General features: G+C 37.3%; 2 protein-coding genes across 4 annotated transcripts in view; both read right to left on the bottom strand.

Moving 5' to 3' along the window:
- The window catches only part of LOC127839218 (uncharacterized), a 46,971-nt gene extending 27,029 nt beyond the window's left edge, over positions 1–19,942 (bottom strand). For 2 of the 3 annotated variants that reach the window (XM_052367504.1, XM_052367517.1), the window contains exons 1-8: positions 19,782–19,942; positions 9,557–9,641; positions 8,548–8,656; positions 4,489–4,590; positions 2,465–2,529; positions 1,964–2,181; positions 1,398–1,596; positions 50–73 (exon numbers count right to left, since the gene is read on the bottom strand). In XM_052367504.1, coding sequence (XP_052223464.1) covers positions 50–73; positions 1,398–1,596; positions 1,964–2,181; positions 2,465–2,529; positions 4,489–4,590; positions 8,548–8,656; positions 9,557–9,641; positions 19,782–19,828 — 849 coding nt within the window. In that variant the 5' untranslated portion in view covers positions 19,829–19,942. The remainder of the gene's footprint in view (positions 1–49; positions 74–1,397; positions 1,597–1,963; positions 2,182–2,464; positions 2,530–4,488; positions 4,591–8,547; positions 8,657–9,556; positions 9,642–19,781) is intronic. The other variant, XM_052367511.1, reaches the window with a different exon arrangement.
- Positions 19,943–21,728: 1,786 nt separating this feature from the next.
- LOC127839203 (centromere/kinetochore protein zw10 homolog) overlaps positions 21,729–25,000 on the bottom strand; it is a 30,373-nt gene continuing 27,101 nt past the window's right edge. The window contains exons 8-9 of the mRNA XM_052367477.1: positions 23,716–23,850; positions 21,729–23,218 (exon numbers count right to left, since the gene is read on the bottom strand). Coding sequence (XP_052223437.1) covers positions 22,842–23,218; positions 23,716–23,850 — 512 coding nt within the window. The 3' untranslated portion in view covers positions 21,729–22,841. The remainder of the gene's footprint in view (positions 23,219–23,715; positions 23,851–25,000) is intronic.

Below are 25,000 nucleotides of genomic sequence, written 5' to 3'. Positions count from 1 at the left end.
AAGAGATACAGTAACAAAAGCACAACATAAAAGTAGAAAATAAATTTACAAATTGAGTGTTTCCAAATTCAACCTGGAAAAAAAGATAACATTCAATTAAAAAAACAGTTTCTTTTTTTCATTCATTTACAGAAATAAACCATCTTACATAAAATAAAGTTTTTTGAAGCATGAACAAATCTACCACATCATGCTACCAGTATTAGAATCTGTTCTGATGACCTAATTACTTGAACCTACAAGTTTTCACCCTTTTTTTTGTCCTAAAACACTTTTTTGGATTTCAAGAATCATTGATGTTTATGAGTGGTGGGATAGATTTATAATATAGTTGTGTCCATTTTCATAGATAAAACACCAACCTGACAATACCTGATTTTCTAAAAGACAAAAAGCACAATAAAATTGATTGTGGTAAATCTAGCACATAAACAACAATTGATCGTGGTAAATCCAATAAACAACAATTGATCATGGTAAATCTAGCCAATAAACAACAATCGATCATGGTAAATCTAGCCAATAAACAACAATTGATCATGGTAAATCTAGCCCATAAACAACAATTGATCATGCTAAATCTAGCCAATAAACAACAACTGATCATGGTAGATCAAGCCAATAAACAACAATTGATCGTGGTAAATCTTGCCAATAAACAACAATTGATCATGGTAAATCTTGCCAATAGACAACAATTGATCATGGTTAATCTTGCCAATAAACAACACAACAGAAGTCCCCTGAATGATGGGCAAAATATTCCTCAGAAAAGGTCAACCCTTTACCTCTTAGATACAAATTTTCACGCATTTGTAGTCAATTAGAAAGTAAATTTAATTAAAGACTTTCTTACAATATTCAAGTATTAAAGGCTTTTTTCCAACCCTTAGATACTGATAACAGCAAACAGCATAAAATCTGAACAGACTGCAAGTTACTTGCAGACTGTTCTGATTTTATGCTGTTTGCACATAGCCATTTCACTTTGCTTCTGAGTTGGAAAGGGTTAAGTGAAGGATTATCAGTCAATATTAACCAATAGCCAACAAGTTGTCAGCATTATGGAAGCTATTGAACAGCCTGGGTTTAAATGCGCCTCATTCTGGGAAAACTGGGCTTTCGGCATGTTCTAAAAGTGTTGTCCCAGATTAGCCTGTGCAGGCCGCATAGGCTTATAAGGGACAACACTTTACAATTTTATTGCATTTTTTGTTTAAAAGACATCACTTCTTAGCAAAAATCTAGTTTAGTTGGGGCTGAACTGGCTAAACTGGGGTGACACAACACTCATGCATTAAGAACAGTTTTCCTAGAACTCTAATTAACTGATAATTAATAGATAATTAACTGATAAACATCACTAAACCAAAATTATTTCTCAAATTGGGTTTTACCTTCACACTTGCCAACCGTATTTCATCCCTGGATTCAGGGTCAAAGTTCAAGGTCAGCTGAAGTTTAAATTCTGCAGCTTGGTCGACGTTGGCGGACAGTTGTGAGGATCTGAGAAACTCAACTCTCAACCTCTCCGGGGACAACTCCACGACCCGGACCCCAGTCTGTGTCTCAAGGAAGGCACAAATCTCTTGTAATCTGGGAAATACGAACATTAGAACAGTTTTTTTACCCATGTAAGCCTAGTGGACTCTCCCATCCTTCTATATTGGATCAATTTATTTCCAAAATTAGGGATGTCTAATATATTTATTTCTATATTTAGAATATTTCAAACAGAAATTCCTTTAAGCAAACAGCGAAGACCCTGATGCGACGCCACATCATGCAGCGTCTCATCTGGGTCTACGCTGTTTGCTTAGGCCTTTTTTCTAGACGCTAGGCATAAATGGGTTAATCAAGCTGTAATTTATATAGAATGTAAAAATCCTGTAGTCATAAAACAGCATATTTCAAAAAAGAACAGTCCTAGTTCCATATTCGCATCCAAATACTAGTAACCAACCTTTTTAAAGACGGCCCACGTGTTTTCTTCTTCCCGGTTATTTTTGACATGGCCGCCAGTTCCACCCTCGCCTTGGCCACGCTCGCCTCCAACTCTGCCCGGTGAGACTGTAGACCGGCCAGCGTAGATCTCAGTGTAGCTATACTCTCATCACAGGTCCCCAGGGCCCGCTTCACAGCTGGAGGATCTAAAGCCATCCGAGACTCAAATTTGGCTCGCTGTATTAACAGGTAGAAAAACAGTATGTGAAAATTAAATACCTATTGTTTTTTATTCAACTTTGACTGACTGCCATTTTAACAAGCCAAATGCTTCTGTTAAAAGTATTTAAAAATCTGGCTACATCATACCACTTGTATGTTGTTCATTCAATACATAGAACAATTTGATTCTTATGTAAAACACTAAATAGAATAACATACAAGAACATGAAAGATAAGTACACATTTAGTAAGACTTGCCCAACATAACTATAGAGCTTCCAGCATGCAGTTTTCTCACCTTGGCTTCGAACACTTCAAGATTCCCCTCAACAAGCTTGATTTTCTCCTGAAGTTTCTCATAACCTAGAACATGATAGACACAACATGCCTGAAGTTTCTAATAACCTAGAAAATTGTAAACACAAGCCCGAAAATTCTCATTTCCTAGAAAATTGCAAACATAACATGCCTGAAGTTTCTTATAACCTAGAAAATTGTGAACACACCGTGCCTGAAAACCCTCATAAACTAGAAAATTGTAAACACAACAGACACTTACTTTCAGTCAGTGCCCCCATGCTGGCTCTGTACAGACTACTTACTGTCAGCCAGTGTCCCCATGCTGGCTCTGTACAGACTACTTACTTTCAGCCAGTGTCCCCATGCTGGCTCTGTACAGACAACTTACTTTCAGCCAGTGCCCCCATGCTGGCTCTGTACAGACTACTTACTTTCAGCTAGTGTCCCCATGCTGGCTCTGTACAGACTACTTACTGTCAGCCAGTGTCCCCATGCTGGCTCTGTACAGACTACTTACTTTCAGCCAGTGTCCCCATGCTGGCTCTGTACAGACTACTTACTTTCAGTCAGTGCCCCCATGCTGGCTCTGTACAGACTACTTACTGTCAGCCAGTGCCTCCATGCTGGCTCTGTACAGACTACTTACTTTCAGCCAGTGCCCCCATGCTGGCTATGTACAGACTACTTACTTTCAGCCAGTGTCCCCATGCTGGCTCTGTACAGACTACTTACTGTCAGCCAGTGTACCCATGCTGGCTCTTTACAGACTACTTACTTTCAGCCAGTGCCCCCATGCTGGCTCTGTACAGACTACTTACTTTCAGCCAGTGCCCCCGTGCTGGCTCTGTACAGACTACTTACTTTCAGCCATTGTCCCCATGCTGGCTCTGTACAGACTACTTACTTTCAGTCAGTGCCCCCATGCTGGCTCTGTACAGACTACTTACTTTCAGCCAGTGTCCCCATGCTGGCTCTGTACAGACTACTTACTTTCAGTCAGTGCCCCCATACTGGAACTGTACAGACTACTAACTTTCAGTCAGTGCCCCCATGCTGGTTCTGTACAGACTACTTACTTTCAGCCAGTGCCCCCATGCTGGCTCTGTACAGACTACTTACTTTCAGTCAGTGCCCCCATGCTGGCTCTGTACAGACTACTTACTGTCAGCCAGTGCCCCCATGCTGGCTCTGTACAGACTACTAACTTTCAGTCAGTGCCCCCATGCTGGCTCTTTACAGACTACTTACTTTCAGCCAGTGCCCCCATGCTGGCTCTGTACAGACTACTTACTTTCAGCCAGTGCCCCCGTGCTGGCTCTGTACAGACTACTAACTTTCAGCCAGTGCCCCCATGCTGGCTCTGTACAGACTACTTACTTTCAGTCAGTGCCTCCATACTGGAACTGTACAGACTACTAACTTTCAGTCAGTGCCCCCATGCTGGTTCTGTACAGACTACTTACTTTCAGCCAGTGCCCCCATGCTGGCTCTGTACAGACTACTTACTTTCAGTCAGTGCCCCCATGCTGGCTCTGTACAGACTACTTACTGTCAGCCAGTGCCCCCATGCTGGCTCTGTACAGACTACTAACTTTCAGCCAGTGCCCCCATGCTGGCTCTGTACAGACTACTTACTTTCAGTCAGTGCCCCCATGTTGGCTCTGTACAGACTACTTACTGTCAGCCAGTGCCCCCATGCTGGCTCTGTACAGACTACTAACTTTCAGTCAGTGCCCCCATGCTGTCTCTGTACAGACTACTTTCTTTTAGCCAGTGTCTCCATGCTGGCTCTGTACAGACTACTAACTTTCAGTCAGTGCCCCCATGCTAACTCTGTACAGACTACTAACTTTCAGTCAGTGCCCCCATGCTGGCTCTGTACAGACCACTTAATTTCAGTGAGTACCCCCATGCTGGCTCTGTACAGATTACATACTTTCAGTCAGTGCCTCCATACTGGCTCTGTACAGACTACTAACTTTCAGTCAGTGCCCCCATGCTGGCTCTGTACAGACTACTTACTTTCAGCCAGTGCCTCCATGCTGGCTCTGTATCTCTCCTTCTCTTCCTCCACTGCCTCCTTCATGGCATTCTTGTCCTGACGTGCCTCCTTCAGCTCCAAATCTGATATACAGGCATGTTTGTTTATTAGTCTTCTTGTTCACCACTTGCAGCAGATTATATTATGGCAGTAAGTTAAATACGTTCCTGGGCAAGCAAAGCTCATTAACCACTAAGTGTACATACTTACGTCAGCAATTAACGAACTTAAAATGCCTGTCATATTGCAAGTGTTGTGGGTGGATATATTTACTGATTGCAGCAGATTATTTCATGGTGGTCAGAAAACGAAATTTCCTGGGTAAGCTTTGCTAGTTTTACAGTACAAGAATACACGCTTATGTCCGTACCTAATGGCTGCCTTACTGGAATAATATCAGCCCATTGGTGCAAAAAGGTACCATGTACCTTCTAATTTCAATGTCACATGGTACTTTTTTGCACCAAAGGGGCGATATGTGGAGGAAAAAATGTAGAGATAGTAGAAAAAGAATGGATGTAATGATATAAGATATAACGGATGTAAAGATAGTAGAGAGATAAAAGGGATGTAGAGGTAGTATAGTTAGAATGGATGTAGAGTAAGAATGGATGTAGAGATAGTAGAGGAAGAATGGATGTAGAGACAGAAGAGGAAAAATTGATGTAGACAGTAGAGGATGAATGGATGTAGAGATGATAAAGGAAGAATGAATGCAGATATAGCAGAGGAACAATGAATGTAGAGATTGCAGATGAACAATTGATGTAGAGACAGTAGAGGATGAATGGATGTAGAGATGGTAAAGGAAGAATGGATGTAGAGATAGCAAAGGAAGAATGGATATAGAGATAGTAGAGGAAGAATGGATGTAGATATTGTAGAGGAAGAATGGATGTAAAGATAGAAGAAGAAGAATGGGTGTAGAGATAGATGAGGAAGAATGGATGTAGAGATATTAGAGAAAGAATGGATGTAGAGAAAACAGAGGAAGAAATGATGTAGAGATAGTCGAGGAAGAATGGATATAGAGATACTAGAGGAAGAATGGATGAAGAGATAGTAAAGGACAAATGGATGCAATGATACTAAAGGCAGAATGGATGTAGAGATAGTAGAGACATAATGGATTTAGAGATAGTAGAGGCATAGATGGAGAACGGATGTAGAGATAGTAGAGGAAGAATGGATATAGAGATAGTAAAGGAAGAATGGATGTTGAGATAATAGAGGGAAAATGGATCATCCATCATCCATCCCTTCTAGAGATAGAAGGGATGAATGGATGTAGAGATAGTAAAAGAAGAATTGATTTGAGACAGTAGAGGAAGAATGGATGTTGAGATAGTAGACGAAGAATGGATGTAAAGATAGTAGAGGAAGAATGGATGTAAAGATAGTAGAATGAATGCTGAGATAGAAGAGGAAGAACATTTTCTGCCTAAACTGGATTTTTGCTAAGAAAAGACTTTCTAAAAAAAAAATCATAAAAACAGAAAGTGTTGTCCCTGATTAGCCTGTGCAGACTTCACAGGCTTATCTGGGACGACACTTTACTCACATGCAATAAACCCTCTTTTCTCGGAGCATGGCACATTTTTGTTTGCTTTTCATTATAACGTAGCAATAAAATAGAAATGTGTAAATGAGTTAATATGACATATAGCCAGAGACTTATGCAGCAGAGCCTTGTATATTAAGCCTTATAGTGTTTGTACATACACATTATTATGGAAAAGTTGAATTGTGTTATTATCAGGACCAGAGCTATTTACACTCATAAAGCATTTTTAATTCTTGTCCACATCATCACACCTTGTTGTAAATTAGACAATTAAAAGCTGTGCTATGATTTTATCTAGTTAAAAAAACGATAATCTATATTTCTACATCATTTTGATGCAATAGTGTACTACAGTCAAAACTGAGAACAGCGGTCAGTCAAGGAAAATGACCAAAGTGACCGTTGTTGACGAGTGACAGCTATTATCGGATCACCACTTTTTAGTTGGTTGGTCAGTTGGTAGTATTGCCATGTCGTTTGCACACAGTGTAAAACAAAGGCCAATTGCCTATTAAATATTACAGAATAATGTCTTAAAAATTGATTTAATTTCATAACTGTTTTTAAAGTGAATTTATGACTTTATCAACGATAGAAGTGTTATGCATCTTGTTCATTCAGTAAATCCAAGAGTTCGTATAACATGCATTGGAATATATTTTTAAGTACAGATTGTCGCGTGTCATTGACGTCATGTCCAAACAAATATAAAAGCGGATTCGCTGTCATAAACCGAAAGTACAGTATAACTGTATTGTTCTAATTCAAAGAAAAAAACTACAAAATCTTGTAAAAAAATGTTAAGTTTGTTATAAAAGTTGCAATTCAATGTATATTTTTTTGTGACCAGTCGATCATCAATCCTTTTATCGCCTTCTTATAACAACACTTGCCAGGCCCAGCTTAGTGTTGTTTTTAGCACCTTATCAGCAATAAAGGTCACTTTTGTCATGCGCTCACGCTTCATCGTTATGAATGCAGCCGATAATTGCTCCTAAGACACAATTTTATTGTTATGCGCACCTGTTTCCTCTGTGTTCTTAATTTTCACAACTCGAAACGACTGACGCACGACCGTTGTTTTCAGTTCAAACCTTACTTTCGGAGTGAAATATATTTTCCGTTGGCCGTTATGGACAATTGACCGTTATTCTCAAGTGTAATATAGAGTGATTTTCGTCAGGGGGAATCCAGACTGACCGTTGTCTGCAATTGACCGTTATTCTCAATTGACCATTAGGTCAGTTTTGACTGTATTGAATGGTATGAGTTTGTTGAAAAGATACAGTCACTGATAGATCCCAACCAAGGTGTTGATATAATGTATTCAAGTGTAAGGTTTCATTACAACATTCAAATCATTTCAATTAGTTTATAAAAACTCGATGTTATCCTCGTGGAAATTGTGCATTTCATGCATAATTAAATTATATCAAAACATATATTTTTATGCATATTAACATTTAAAAACACAAACAAATTAATTATTTATCGTTATCGTCTTTACGATAATTAATTATTGAAATAATAACTGAGAGGTATACTAAATAAACAAAATTGGAATCGCTTATTAGGCGGACGTATTGTACAATTTTACTTTGATATGCGCACCCGTCGCTTACATCATGATTTTAACAAGATGGCGGACATTCAGAATTAAATTGTGACTCGGTAAAAATGGCAAATAACGTCGTAAACGATCGAATTAACTATGGAGATCATACATTTAGAAGGAAAAATTAATGAAATGTCTGCGATAATCAACGATGCATAAAAATGTTTTAGATAGCAACAACATATTTATTTGTAATCTACTCATTGGATGTATGTCACGGAAAGGAGTGTTTGCATATTGTAAGCGATCAGTTTACTCGCAATGACAAGATTATCGTTAGAAAATGGGATAAGACAAACATGGTTTCATTTGTATGTTAGTGCATCTGTGAATAATCAGATTCATATGCATATATTGCTTTATTATGTTTGTCGTGCTGTACAGTGTATTGAAATAGCATGGAACTTAAATGTACATTGCAAGGTAAATATATTAATATAAATCAAAGTAAGTTGAATACATCAATCACCATTAAATGTGCTTGTTTATATTTTGTTTTTTTCCACAACTGCCTCTGATGCGATTACATGTTTCTCCCTAATTCAGGTATTCACAGAATGTTTTTGCCCTTTTTTACCTAAACTGAGCGCTAAAATGCCCCTTTTTTAAAGTAATGTGCAATGCCCCTTTGCCCTCCTGGGAAAAACACTAACATTGGAGGCCTTGATATGAGGTTTCTACCAGTAAATATTAAAGTTTAATTACATTTCCTCAATTTATTGAGCTATTTTGCGACTGAGGCTACTGTGATTTATCAATCGATAGAGGAATAGGCAAGCATTAGGAAGATAAATACTTGGATAGATCACTTATATCCTGCTGGGACTGAGGCCATTCTGACTTGTCCATGGCCAGACTTACCTATATCCTGCTGGGACTGAGGCCACTCTGACTTGTCCATGGCGAGACATTCCAGGTACTTTTTCTTGCCATAAAGGGACATGTAGACATTTTTCTGTGGTTTTAGCTCCTATGAAAGGATGAAAATGAATACAGTAAATTGAATATTGGTTAATACACAACAACACTAATTACCGGTAAACCCTTTTTTTATGGGATTTGTTCCCCAATTTCAACAATATTTAAGTTATATCACCACGTCCAGTCAGTTAACCTCATCAAAATTTTCAAAGGTATGCTGGTTTACTATTACTAAGGCTCCATTGGTAATTGTCAGCTCGGGCACTACTTAAAAGTACCCCAGGTACTTTTAAGTATACTAAATTGTACCCTGGGTAGAGGAAATATACTTACACGTATCCGGGAATACTAACAGTAACACTTTATTGGTCATTGTCTGCTCATTTTTTTCAAATTAATTATGTTCATATTCATGTCAATATTTTGAAAAAAATGCCTCTTTATTATAGAAACTTGTACTTACAAAAGCATGTTGAGGACAGTTTTGAACAATGGGAACTTTTTTTCGTAACTTTTTGCGCCATCCGATTTTGGGTGGGAATAAAACTCTGATACAGTCTAGTATAAGCCGTATACATTCAAGTATATTTTCTGTACCTGGGGTATATTGTAGTTTACTTAAGAATACCCAGTTTTCTTTTACGAAGTACCCGAGCCAACAATGACCAATTGAAAATGTAGTGCACATACTTATAAATGTCAGTAGCTGAAAACTGCGGTACTTGATTCAAAGGGAGAGAATCATAATTTGCGGAGGAAGTAATATCATCCATAATATAATCTACACACATAATGTGGCCAGTCCACAACTTCAACCCTGGATCTTTGGATTTGTAGTTAAGTGCTTTATCAACTAAGCCCATATAATTCAAACAATTTTGAATATAAAAAATCAAAAATGTTGGCAATGGCACTTGTGAACTAAGAAAATAAACTATGTGTGATCTACCTCCTTCAGAATGTGATGAGATTTCATGATATCCTCCATTGGTGTGCTGTTGATATGGCACTGAGATTTCAGCTCCTCCAACACACTGCAGAAATAATTACCGTAATTAATCTATGTTTTTGGACACTTAAAAATAATTAATTTTTTTCTTGTCCGAAAACTTAGATACAAAAAATATTCACAAAATACAGGTGTCCGAAAACTTAGAGTCGAAAATTAAAGTGTCCGAAAATAGCGTCAATTGTATCAACGACTACCGGTAATAGCAAGCGCTTGTAAAATACCATGCCGTAAAGTATTAATTACAGTTATATATGTTTGCACTGCATTTTAAATAATTTTAAATGCGTAATTTATTTGACAGAAAGTTACTACAAGGTTGTACTTTGACCAACGAGTTCAAAGATGAGCATGTGATGTACCAATACTCTCTAGTATGAACCTGTAATAAACGCAATAAAAAAGCAAACTGTGAATTCTTTGTTCATTTCCAATAGTTGTTGTCTAACACCTTCCATTGTTCGTAAAACTTGCAATAGGGTGCATCACACTTTGAAGCGTTTAGTATTTGTCACAGTTATTTTACTGAGAAGGGGTAGTACCATTGCGGCAGATAATTGAACTATTAATTGGCACTACCCCTGGTAATTGTCATAACTCTTATGCTATCAGGCGAAACCATTGTTTAATACCGGTTACAATGTTATTTACCCAATAATGTAAATGCAATGGTCCGTGGCACTCAGGCATGCACCCACCATGTTTTATGATGTTAATCTGGTTGTAAGACCCAATGATCTAAGTGTCATTAGATATCGAAAACAGGACCGAAATTTGGTAAAATACCGCTGTTAAATATACTGTCCGAAAACTTAGAGACTTTAATTATGGACGAAAACTCGTGTGTCCGAAAATTTAGTCACGAAAAATAATTATTTTTGCTAAAAAAAAGGGTGTCTGAAAACTTAGAGTCTCCGAAAACATAGAGTAATTACGGTAGTTGGGAAAATCAGAGATTTAATTGAAGTAGAATTATGTTTTTTGACTAGTCCAACTTGTTGACGCTCTCAAATATTAAACAACTTTTTATACTGGTAATATATGCAGCTTACAACGGGGGAAAGACCAAAACAATGGTGGAAAGTTTTCCTTCTTTGTCTATATTGTTGGGCAAGTATCTTGTGCGCAACATTCAAGCCCCGATATCAGACAGTTAATATCAACGGATTGAAATAATTGTTACATACCTGAGTAGATAATTCATTTCTCGATAATGTTTCGCAAAAATTATGTAATGACACTTTGAATTGTGCACCCCTGAGCAATTTAAGTTCAACCACAATTCAAATTTTCAATATCTCTTGATTCCCTCGCTGTGTAGATATATATCGATAATGCAGCCTCGATATAAACCATGTGGTGTTAATATGAAGAATAAATGGCGGAAAACACAGTTTGCGCTCATCTGTTGTGGCGCAGAGCGTTATATAATAAAGCGATGTTATTATACTTTTATGGATTAATTGAACATTGTTTTTTTTCTAAAGTGAAAATTAAAATTTTGCAAATTCTGAAATAAATAACATCTTTTATTTGTATATGGTACATAAATAAAAGTGATAAAGATCCGGTGAACTTTTTTACCTGCGAGTCCTGCGTCCTGGACTCACAAAAACCTCTGGTGATGCAAAGTTTCAAGTTATGTGAGTCCGAAAAAATGCATTAAAATTTCTCCAAAAAAAATATTGTTTAATATTTGGACGCATTCTTTCAAATCAGGGACTCATAGATTTGCAAGTTATCGAGTCCCAGGACTCAGATGAGAAAATTTGTAAAAATATCATTGCAGATCGTGCAGTATACCGTCCTATGTAACATAAAATGTAAGTACATATAACAACACAGACAGAGATGTGAAAAAGACATGCATAAAAAGTAGCTGAAACTAAGAAGAGTGAATCTATAGAAACTGCACCATATCCGTTTCGAACATATGCTTATTAAATCGACAAAGATGAGCATACTAGATCTACTTAGGTAAAAGTCCGTGTTAAAAGCTTTTGTTAAATAAAAGTACACGTACACGTTACACTGTAATGCCTCCTTCTGATCGGTTTATATTTAAATCTGTTTCGTAACATGGCGAGGGGTCAGTGCGATTTAAGCAAAAGTTCAACTGAAGAATTAATGCCTTTCTAACTTCAATTTGACAATATTTGAGGTAAAAATGGACTTCTGAACTAAAACATTATGAATTGGTAATGTAATTTTGGAATTTTACAAAAGTTGATGAAAATTTAAACTTTCTGGTTTCCACCGCGTAATTGGTCCTTCGCCGATAAGATGTTTGAGCCCATATAAATTATAAAAAGTATGTCTAAATTCTTTGCGTGTCTTATAAATAAGACTCGTTTTTTTTACGTGTTTTGCATTTATTTCATATTTGACTGCTAGACTTTGATGCACATGTTAAATATCGTGTACATCATAAACATATATTGTGTCAAAATACGTAAATAAAATTATTCAAAATTTACAAAGCGACATTTGCAGAGCAAGTATCGTGACGTTACCTGTTTCCGATAGAGACCTATTTCCGATAGGTTCCGATGTTGCGCGTGTTTTTGTTTACTACATGATGTCACAGGTAAACAACTTGCAAGCAAGTGCGTTCGACATTGGTGATTTTTTGTATCCCACCAATTTCGTGAAAATGCTACGAATTAAGGTAACAAGTTTACTTTTTACAAAAGTGTAAGTTTTTAACTGGATTTCTAAATACACTTTTTGTGACATAGTAAACAAGGTCTCAACACATCAATTGCATATGAACGCTCAATACGACAGCCATGTTTTGTTCCGTAAACTCCGCCCACTGTAATGTCACGGGTAAAGTTCCTTAATGATTATTGTAAAATACTACACCCTGCTGTAAACACGGGTTATAGATTAACATGTTCTGCTTAGACTTATTATATGGGAATGGATTTCGATTGCTCATAATATGTTTTCAGTTATGTAAATTGACATCAATACATTGGCAAATCATACAACACATACTGCTACTCTGCTGGATAAGCAAAAAGGCAAAAACTGAGAGAAAAAATCTTTTTGCTTAAAGCTTTGATCTCCGACTTCCCGGGGACCCATGCATGCAAAGCGGCGTTCGTATTCACCGACAACTCTAACTAGGGCGTACATGGCAGTTAAAGAGGATAACATCCCCGTCTATAAGGCTTCTAAGATGTAGGGAGTGCCTCTAACCGCGTTGCGCGATCGCGTAGACAGCATAGTGTCGGTTGATACCGTGAAAAATGGACCCTGGCCGCTGCTTTGTCTCAGTGAGGAACAGCTACTGGTCGAGCATGTGAAAGGCCTAGCTCGTGTCAGGTATGGGTACACTCGCGCTGAAGTCTGCACCAAGGCGTCCGACTTTGCTGTTTACCTTGGGAAACGGGGAAAGGAAAAGAAACCCCTCAGTCTCAAATGGTTCTATGGCTTCATGGGCAGGTGGCCGGAACTCAAAAGTTGTTAAGCCATCCGGACTTTCTGAACAAAGAGCAAGGTGTGCATCTAAGGAGGTGATCCTGAACTAATTTGAATAACTGAAAAATATCTTCGACAGGTAGGAGTTGCACAACAAACCTCACCTTGTGTACAACATCGACGAAAAGGGCATCAATACCGAATATAGACCACCAAATATTGTAGCTGGCTTCGACGCACGTCCTCAGGTGATGGCTGAACGATCGAAAATAGTGACAGTGATCGGGGGAGGAAATGCCCTTGGTTCCCAGACACCGCCATTCTTTGTATTTCCCGGTCAAAGGATGCTACCCGAGCTTATGGTCCGAAAGAATGAAGGGACTGAGGGCATGATGACGCAATCTGGTTGGTCAAACAGCGAAGTGTTTCTTTGTATATGAAGATGCACTTCTTGAAATATGCCATGGGACGTAACCAAGAAGATATCACATTATTGTTGTACGATGGTCACAAGAATCATATCTCCATCGAACTCATTAAATGGGCAAAACAGAACAGAATAGTACTATTCATTCTACCACCTCACTGTTCCCATATTTTACAGCCCACGGATGTCGGTTGTGTCGGTCCATTCCAAAAGAAATACAGCCAGGAATGTTTATCATACTCCAGACTGCACCACCAATGTGTGACCCGGTACGATGTTTGCAAATTGGCGTGCAAAGCATACACTGTAGCTCTGTCGCCTGTCAACTTGCGAAGACTGGAATTTATCCGTTGCAGAATGCCATTGACACGGTGACTCAGGGTTCTCAATAAGAGCTGGCCGCTGGCCAAATCGGCCGTTTGAAATCAGATTTTGACCGGTTGAAAATCACTCAGATTCGGAAAATCGGCAATTGACTTTTCGAAATTTGCATGTCTTTTTGGTAATTTTGCTCCTTTTTGCTATAGGCAAAGACGTCGCTTGATTATCTCCCTTAATGCATTACAACAACAACAATAATGAAAAGGTGCAAATTGGAATCTGTCAAAAAGCAGTCAAATATTTTGACGTTCTTTTCATCACATGGTGAGTTTTTGTGCCTGATTGCTTGTGTTTTTTGTGTTAATGCAAAATTTTTGTTCTTGTGAAAGTTTGTTTTAATTCAGTTACGTTTCAAACTAGAAGTGTCACGCAAAATTTGCATGGTAGACAGATGATCAGGCCTTTTCTGCCCATTCCTGTAGGGCTGAATTTCGGCCCCTTTCCCAATCCAAAATCAAAGTTTTTTTCTTATCAGAATAAATTGACCAAATAGGAACCTTGTGCAAATAAACCCATCAAAATAGAAAAAATTGACCCTAAAAATCGAGTGCGATTACGTATCCGAAACATGTATATATCAGAATTATGATAAACTTTATTTGTGAAAAATCGTAGTAAAAGTCCAGAAATACGAGTTAAAATTTTACACAAGTAATAGAGCTTTTTTCATTTATCTTTTGTTAGTTAAAAAAGCTAAAATTCATAAAATGCACAAAAAATGCTCAAATTTAAGTGCCTGGTTGACCATTAAAATAGCAATAAAATGGCCTAAAATGCAGGAAATCAAATGCTCAATTTTAGAATTTTACGGGGGAGCATGCCCCCGGACCACCCTAGAAGGCCTGTTGGTTTCACATTTTGGCCTGTTGGCTCAAAAGTTATTGAGAATCCTGGTTACTAGTCTAGGCCATGCCATAGCACCTTCAGAGCTGTATGCACCCACATGCGAAAAGCTGGCTTCTGGTGCGGATAACATTATCCAACATGAACCTGACATAAACGACGGTGCAAAGTTCTTGAGTGACTTCCCCTCTGAAGTTTCGAAGAAGGTGTCAAAAACCAGCCGAAATATCCACAAGGTTGTTGGTGGCAAAGCAATGACGGAAGACAAAACGTTCGATGCTGTGCGTTAATATATTGCAGAGTATGCCACCCACCCATCAATCGCTGGCAAGGCAACAACTGCAGGCAGTCCAGTGGCAGGACCATCACGTGCAATATAGACCTGTGATGATGACTCCATGTCTGTAGATGAAGATGTGATGGACGATGGGAAATGTTGCGTGTGCATGAAGTACTACTGCACTTCAAAAGATGAACAGTCTCTTGCAATTTACACATGGGCGCAATGTGATGATTGCCAACACTGGACACACCTAAAATACTGCATACCAGTCAGAGTAGTCCGGAGCAACACTACTTTCAAATGCCCATGTTGTTAAATTTAAGTTGTTTTTGTTTGTTTTAGAATTGCTATGTCAATGAATAGTGTTCCTTATTTGAATTTAATTATAATGTTGGTGCATTTGCACCGCTGTTTCGTAAGTCAGTGCTTGAAATGACGCCACGATATGACTATTCATGCAGGTTTTTTTTTGGCCCTATTTTATAGCCGAAATTCGGCTATGTTCCCAATCCCAAAAAGTATACTTTTTTCCCAAAATGTGACAAAAAATTCCCTATTTCCCAAAAAAAAAATTTTTTTTTTTTTTGGGAAAGAAGTTTCTTATGCGTATTTTATCTCAATTTTATTTCAATTACATCTAACAAAGTATTTTATGATTTTGTTCTTTTAATTTGAATGATAATAAAGTGTTATATCAAATTTAGTATTTCCCTAATTAGTGGACTTTTCGTGTGGAAAAAAAAGGCTAATGAATTAATTTTCCCAATTTCATGAAAATGCCTATAAAATTCCCAATTCCAAAGCCATGGGCTATCTTCCCAAAAAGTGGGAAAAAAAATGATTCATGGAACTATCGGAAACCGGTGTCGCACTTTCTGTTTTACAGTTTTTGACCGGTATGACTAGATACCGAAAACAGTACTGTTTTCGCGAAAACAGTAAAATTTACCGTAAACAGTGTTTTATTATATGAAAACATTGAATATTCAGACAAAAACAGCGCTTTTTCCTATTCCTGGTTTAAAAAAGAATAGTAGTTTAAAGATATTTAATCATATATGTTAAAACTTTTTTTATAAAATCTGTTTTAATAAACATAATCCGCATTCAGTTTTTTTTTCATATACGAAAACAGTAAAATGTACTCACAAAAACAGTGAACAAATATACGAAAACTGTATGTATTTAACATGTTAGTTACAAATAGATATTGATGATACATAACCAATTCTATTTTATTAATTTGTTTAGATGTCTTTTAATTCAAAAACCCTTATTCAAACTACGAAACAAATAAATACTACCGAAAACAGCATAGCAAATGGGTGTCATAATTGATCGCTTTAATATATAAGTTTGTAAAGTCGGCAATGTTTGATTAACGTATCGGTTTGTGTGTTCTTACTTTTATATATATTTGCATTTTATTAGAAATAATTTCACATGATTTATTCTTGTACAAAAAGTTACTATAAAATAAACTATGCTTACTATGAATTCTTTGTTTGTTCGCCAGTCGTTGTCTAACACCTTCATTGTTTGTATAGCAATAGGCGTGCATTACGTTATTTTGGAGTGTAAAGTATTTGTCTTAGGTGTGAAAACATTGTTTAATACTGGCATACATGGTTTTTAACCCAATTACGCAAATGTAAAGGGCCATAGCCTAAGGGATTCATCTGCCAGGTTTTATTACTTTAATAAAAATAAAAATGCATGATCGAAGTGACACAAGATAAGTGAAAATAGGGAAGAAATATGGTAAAATAGCGCTGTAAAATGTCCTGTCCGAAAATTAAAAGTAATAATTTATGGACGAATATTAAGAATTACACAAAAGAATTAACCGAAAACTTGGAGTAATAACGGTATGTTTCATAGTTGTTTTTATCCTTTTCCAATATACAAACAAATTCATAAGTTTGTCGTTTTCATTCTTTCAGGTATGCCATACCTGAAGTAATTTTAAATACCAGCTAGAGTATCACGAAATCTCTTGAGAAAATAAATAATTAATATATAGCATAATTTAAATGCATACTGTAATAAACATTCATTAAATTAAAGTTTAACGCCACTATCATGATGTAAAGATGGGAAATCTTACTGATTTTGCTTAATCAACTGTTTTCGGTATCATGTCCGCGTATTATGTAATGCTTCCGTTTTTAATCAGGAATAAAATGCATTTTGTAAAAACAAATATCCTCCGTACTTCTATTACCGGTGTACCCGAATTACCGGTAATGTTTGTAAATACACTACTACGACACAGTATATTTTCATTTACAACTTCCGTCGGAGACTGTTTACTATTTTGCCGGTAGCTGTCAAAAAGAAAATTCCTCTAAATAATGTCTTTTCTTCGGGTAAGTAGGAATTAAAACACAAATGCCCATGTATATTTTCATTATTTGTACACACAATCTGGTTGATCATTCAGAAAACTATTGTTTTGAAAAGTCCGTCTGGGTGCGCGTTTCCATAACCCTGATTTACATATCTCCTCTTTGCATTACTGAGCGAAACTTCTCAATTGTCATGTAGACAAAGGAAAGGGCGGAAAAATCACTGGTCAAGTCTAAATGAACAATTACATAAAGTAAACCTATGATAATCACATGCTTGACTGACTTCAACTCTTAGACTGGCCACAGGATCACTGCTTAATAAGTAAACCATTTAAACACCACAAGTTAAAGGGAAATATTAACATTAAAACAGAACAAATGAACAGAATACTTGAAATGAATGTTTAAACCCTGTTACATCATTCATATTAAATGTAATTTATTGTTTGAAAATTGATCACAACATGTTTTAAACTTTGTTGTTTGTTTGTATATATTCGAGTAAACTGTGATTTTCTGAAAATGTCTATAGTCTGAGTGAAAACTATGTCATCACCGGTAAAAGAAGTAAACAGTAGAAACCAAAATGGCACAGTGACCTACTTCTATGATCGATTAAAATGAGTTTTCGTTAATATATATGGTAGGTTTCGTGTTAACTGGAGAAATTAATGATTCTGATAATTATATGAATTTTTTTTACGGAAGTTGAATTTAATATTATTTATTTACAAATGCATGCTTACGTCACCGGTAATACGGGTGCCCAGGATAATTAATATATAGAATCACTTAAATGCGAACTGGTGTAAACAGCGATTTTTTTCCTTCTTTATAAAGTACCGGCAGGGGTTTGTTTTAGAAAAAGGGGAAGACGCTGGACGCTGGGTAAAAGGGGAAAATAGAGCGCGAAAGAGACATATTTGGGGAAAAAATAAAAACTGTTAATTTCAATGTCTATAACTCACCTACAGACTTTAGTTTGTTTTTTTTAGAAAAAGAGGCATGTCTCTGACCTTTTTGTTCTTAAACACATGAACAAGTATGATATTAAAGTCAAAGTCCTAAATAAAGTTGCAGGGCTAGATCTAATAATGGGAAATGTTTTCAACTGGGGCCGGGGGACGATGTCAATATTGTGATTTCAATTTCATGATGAATGGGTAGATGATTTAGATCTGCTACAGTTTTGGAAGGGAAAGGTGCGGCAGCTGCCGATTGTGTACTTTCACTTTCACAATGTTCGATGTTGATTACATGTACCTCCGAATCCTGCTGTGTTTCAACGGTTTTTGATGATTCATTGTTAAAAAGTGCTTCGACGCAATCAATATTTTCTGAGTCCGAACGTTTTATTTTGTTTGTGTATGAACGCCAATTGTGAGACTTTTTTCTGTTTTAACGTTTATATCTTGGCTTTCACATAACCCGGATGAAAATTCGACTGGTTTCCGGTAATATATTGACGAAATACCCTTCTCGCGCAAGAACGGAATCCAGTAAAATAGTCACATGATTAATACGATTAGTTGCCCGGTTTCCATGAAGTAATTTAAGAGCTATATTTAGAATCACTGGTATTCCCAGATTCGAGTGTTCGTCGGGAGAGAGAGAGCGAGATCGTTGTACATGGTACAATTGGATAAGTGTCGACTTCCCAAAAGAAAAAAAAACATTTCTTTGATGGTAAAATATTATATTTTGGTGAAAAATTATATTTTTGGAGGGAAAATTGTATTTTTAGGGGAAAAATTCTGGTAGGGGAAGACGCCGAATATCGGCGTCACTTTCTTAGTAAAAAAAAACCCTGACCAGTAAACGGCACTTTCCCAATTACGAAAAATATGGTTTTAACCTAGGTAAATATAATATTGACAGCTTGAAAACACTTAGAATCAATTTTAAAATATTTGGGAGCATAAAATCAAATACACCAATTTCCCAATTTGAGGGTTTCACGACTCGATTTTTCCCAATTTTCAGGTTTTCACAACTCAATTTTTCTCAATTGGACCGGTACGGGTACTTTTCCCAATTGGACAAAAAAAAATCGCTGGTAAACATTAATTAAAGTCATAGTTTAACGCCACTATCACAGTGTAAAGGTGGGAAATCTAACTGTTTTCGGTAAATTTACTGTTTTGGCGATAACTTATTTTAAACAGTACTGTTTTCGGTATCTAGTCATACCCATTTTGACGTCCGTTTGTTTTAATAGTGAACTTCCTGTATTTTGGCTCGTTTGTTCCAGTTTTTCGTTGTTAATTACAATAAGAACATTCTTCTTGATGATGCGGTGTCACAAAAGACAACAATAAACACAGAAAACTTTTTAAGGTGAGTTGTATTGTTAAATTATCCGAAACTGGTTACACTACGTCACTAGGATAACAAAATGCATCAAGCAAATAACTTCAATTCTTGTTTCCGCCAAGGGTATAAAAGCTAAAATACCTTTCAATTGAATCCGTCATCTTTAATTTATCTAATAAAGCTAACATTCATAAATCAACGTCCTTCTATCTAGGTTTATGTTTTTCTTTAGTTTTTAATGTTTTTCTTTTGTTGTTGTTGTACGCATTTTAAATCGAGCGCTTTAAAATCGGATACACGTAAGCGCTTGCAAACCGTTATGTGTAAAAGACGGAATTGATAGCAATCACCTTGTTTCCGGCAATTTCTAGCAATAAACTCTGGATATGGATAGAAACGTCGCAGACACAAATTCTAGCGTTTTCGTACTAAACGACATTACGCAAACATATAAATGATAGAGCTCTATATAAAGTGACCAAAAGTGCATTCCGACTGATTATCTGTACAGACACAGTTAATGTTAAGATATGTATACACCTATAAATAATAAGACACAAATATACTTAGACATAGCATTTAACCATTTTGGTAAAATAACACGCAAACATTGTTTAACAAGTTGATGAAGGTTGCCCATAGGAGCATAAGCCTTAATGTTTTCCCTTATTTATAAAAAAGATTCTGTACTTGTACTGCACGACTTGTAGGCCAGTGTTCAAAATAAATGTTCTATGTCTACATCACAATGTAACAGGGTGACTTACGGAACAAATGCATACTTTATTACCAACTTAGTCATCGTTTGCCTCGGAATCAGGTGGTTCTGGGTTGGGTCTCCATACATACTCAGGGATAATTTGTACAATGTGCAAGTACATGATTGAACTAAGGCTCGATGAGTAATTGTCGGCTTGGGTACTACTTAAATGTACCCCAGGTATGGAAAAATACTAACACCTACCCAGCCAATTTAGATTGTACCAGTTTTATTCCCACCAAAAATCTGATGTCTTGAAACACGCTACGAAATACAAAACCAAAATTTTCTTTGCGCAAAACCTGCCTCAACTTTTTTTATTAGGAGTTGCAATTATATAAAGGCCATTTTACAGAATTTTGACATAAATATGAACATAATTAATTTGAAAAAAAATTAGCCTACAACTACCAATTTAGCATCAAAATTCCCTGGTAGGGTTCAGTATATTCTCCCTGCCCAGGATACATTTACGTAGCACCCGAGCCAACAATGACCGATAGAGATGAACTAATTGTATGAAAAAGGTATATTGTGGCTCATTTATTTTTGTGTGTTCGGAGATATCACCTCGTGTGTGACTGTGATCTGGTTCCCACAGCACTCTGTATTTTAAAGTTTATGATCTTTTCATGCTTCAGACTACATATTGGCCGTGCTCTGTGAAAAAGGGGTTTATTGCATGTGCAAAAAGTGTTGTCCCAGATTAGCCTGCGCAGTCCATACAGGTTAATCAGGGACAACACTTTTGACTAAACTGGAGTTTTGCTTAGAAAAAAAAATACCATAAAAGTGGAAAGTGTTCTCCCTGATTAGACTGTGCGGACTGCACAGGCTAATCTGGGATGACACTTCAAACACATGCGTTAAACCCCCTTTCCATGCTTCAGGCTACATATTATTTTGCAGAAAGTTTTCCATGGCTCAAACCTAGTTAACTATCTAGACTTGTTACAGTTGGAACGAATTTGGAACTTTAGCTCAACATTGCAGCTATTAAGATTTTACTGAAAGATATTTATTTTGGTGTGGCCAAGTGATGTGTGGTAAAACCATACCCAAATGAAACCTAACCTATCCAGCATTGAGACAACTAACCAAACTTGTTAAAATTAAAAGCTCCAAGAGTGAGGTTCGGCACTTAACATGTAGTCTTTATGTTTATATTACAAACTTAGGATAAAAGCAGCGTAATGGCTTTGCTGTTTGCACAGTGGTTGGTGTACGCGTTTCTCATCAAAGTGGCCCAGGTTCAAGGCCTGCTCAGAGCCTCCCGGCACATTTGAGCTTGGTCTGTAACAATACACGCTCATAATAAACACGGACACTATATATTTTATATTTTATCTAAATATAGTGACAAATAGAATTTCAGTAACAACATATAAATAAAATACCACAATGAACACATGCTTACATGTCAAATGTATTTACTTAATAATTATAACATTCATTTACGCAAATTATATTATTTGTGTTTGTTGCAAAAATTAAGTTTATATTGATGTAAGCAAAAAAATGCAAATTTAATATAATTCTATTAACAGCAGCACTTTACAATAGCACATTTTGAAACACTAACAATTTAAGCACCTCTTTGTTCAATGGTGCTTAATGCATGTGCAAAAAATGTTGTCCCAGATTAGCCTGTGCGCTCTGCACAGGCTAATCAGGGAGACACTTTCTGCCTACAATGCATTTTGGCTAAGATACTTCATCTAAACGATACCATCAAAGTGAAAAGTGTTGTCTATGATTAGCTTGTGCGCACTGCTTATGTACATGCATTAAGCCCAGTTTTATCAGAACCAGGCTCAAAACCCACACAGGCTCATCAGGGACGACACTTTCCACCTAAACTTGATTTTCCAAGAGAAGAAACTTCCTCTAAATGAACAAGAGATGTGTATGTCAGAAACACAATGCTCCCTTCTGCGCCGCTTTTATTTATATGATTTTAATCACTTGGCAGGTACAGATAATTTTTTGTTGAAGGGAAGTAATATTTTTTAAAGGGATTCAATAAAAAATATTACTTCCCTTGTAAAAATGATCTGTACCTGCAAAATGATATCTAGAAATTATCTCCCTTTAAAGCTTGTTGCTTCCCTTTGATTTGTTTTTTTGACCTTGAAGGATGACCTTGAACTTTCACCACTCAAAACCTGCAGCTCCATGAGATACACATGCATGCCAAATATCAAGTTGCTATCTTCAATATCGCAAAAGTTATGGCCAATGTTAATTTTTTTGGACTGACAGACAGTTCAAATGCTATATGCCACCCTACCGGGGGCATAAAAATACCATCAAAGCAGAACGTGCCGTCCCTGATAAGCCTGTAAAAAATGCACAGGGATGACACTATGCACATGCATTAAGCCCAGTTTTCCCAGGACAACAGTCAAATATATCCGAGTCCAGTTAGAGGACCGTATCAGCTACTTAATTTTCGCCAGCAATGCGGCCCGTCTTTCCGTGTTCTGAAACAAGGCGCGTATCAGCTGCTTTAATTCATTGGCGGAGAAGGCCACACCGAGGGGCCCCTTCCCCTCCGCCCAGCGATTAGCAATATCTGTCAGACTGGCATTTAGCACCATGTCCAGCTCCTTCAACCGCTGCCACTTGGACACATTGCGATGAATTTCCACGGCAACACTGATGTTGCTCGTCTCGCCGTCGATGGTGAACAGTTGGTCAGCGCGAACTACGATGGAGGTGATGAGACTGGAGATGTGGGCTGCGTCTGTAGACGAGACGTCCTCAAGAGCCACCACACTGTCTGTGATCTCCACCACCACACCGTTGAGTAGCCCTCCTGAGAGAGAAGAAAGTAATACAGTAGATATCATTAAGATGTAGTTTAAACCTGTTTTTTTTAGCTTGATTGCATTGTAAGCCTAGGGCTTATTGAAATTCTCTTGAGTACATTTCATGGGTTGAACCAGTACTTGGTGTCTTTGAAGGAGATCTAAAGAATGCTGCCACAGTGGGGATCAAATCCGTGACCTCCTGGTCGCTAGGCGGACACCATATCCATTACGCCACTTCAAACCTTACTTGACTATGTACATGAAAATATACATGCAGAATAGAGATCTTTAATAAGTAGATGTACATTAATGTAGATTATTTTTGCTGTCGTATTTATGCTACAATATGTGAAAAGATCCTTAGGTCTTAAATCCATTTTTAAAGGCTAGCAATCATAATAAGGTCATGTGTCATGTCACAGGACGTCTCTTGTAAACGAAAATCTAGTTTAGGCAGTGTCGTCCCTGATTAGCCTGTGTAGACTGCCAAGTGTCATCATACCAATGGCCTTCCTGTAGTTGGTAGGTGGCAGCACAGTCTGCCATATGTTGTGGAGATGCTGCAGCTGGTGTAGTACTTGCTTCACTGCCCTCTCACTGGCAGCCTGGGTTCCTGGCTCGGACACACTCATGAACCCTGAAATAGAGTCATGATAAGAGGGAAGGGGGGATTTAGGGAAAACCTCATGGGAGGGAAATACCCAAACCCCTGATTGGTTTCACCAAAACTCTTTACTTTAAAAAAGATTTTCACACTTCCATATCAATCACACTCAAGCAAAAATCACACTTAAGCAAAAATCACGTTCACATAAAAATCACACTCAAGCAAAAATTGCACTCAAGCATAAATCACACTCAAGCAGTGTTCTGCGGAGAAAGAATCTAGAAGGGGACATTTGTCCCATCAGCCCTAAAAAATTGGGGACATTCTTAAAATCAATGAGACGCCAAAAGTATAAGTGTGTTAAACAACTAGTATACCTTTTATCCTTCATCTGTGAGCCTTTCTGTCCCGTTCATAAAGCACTGACAGTTTCTTTAGTTACTGTTTGTAATTGAATTAAGTTTTTATTAACTGTTAACTATCAACTATGGTAAATGTAACTACCGGTATTAAATTTGCCAGTCACTTCATGCTCAAGCCAAGAATAATCACAAAGCCAACGTTCTTGAAATTTTCTTTGGGACTTTTTAACATCCATTTTATCAGACGGCTCCGGCTGACTTTTCGATGTGGACGGGATGATTTTCGGTTCATGTTGTACAGAAAGAGTCACAGGGCTATCGTGCACCTTCTCAGATGTAGCGGGGGGACTAACTTGCTCCTTATCCGAAGTGGTTTCTTTCGAACTAACAGACAATTTACTAAAAAACCTTAAAATTGTTCAAGGTTTTTTCTCTTTGGCGACAACATTTTTGGAACTCTTCATTCGGAGGTATGCCGTTATGGAACAAGCGTTTTCATTCGCCACCAAATGTGTGAGAATCGTATCATCCAATCAATACTGGACTAACAAAGTGGTCGCTGAGCAACGAGAACCAATCTGCTAATCTAAGAAACATTTAATGTGTAAGAATCGCTTTCTGATTCGTACTCAAGTCAAATCACCCATGACAAAATTCGCACAAGTTATTATTTTTACGCGACAGATGCAATTTCTGCGCGACAATATCGCGGAATCGCGGCCTCGGCAGAACACTGCTCAAGTATTAATCACACTCAAGCAAAAATCACACTTAAGCAAAAAAATCTCGCTCAATCATATGTTTTTATTGATAGCTTC

Source organism: Dreissena polymorpha, chromosome 1, assembly GCF_020536995.1.
Source record: "Dreissena polymorpha isolate Duluth1 chromosome 1, UMN_Dpol_1.0, whole genome shotgun sequence".
NCBI lineage: Eukaryota > Metazoa > Mollusca > Bivalvia > Myida > Dreissenidae > Dreissena > Dreissena polymorpha.
Note: the sequence above shows the minus strand (reverse complement) of the source record. Positions and strands in the feature narration are given on the sequence as shown.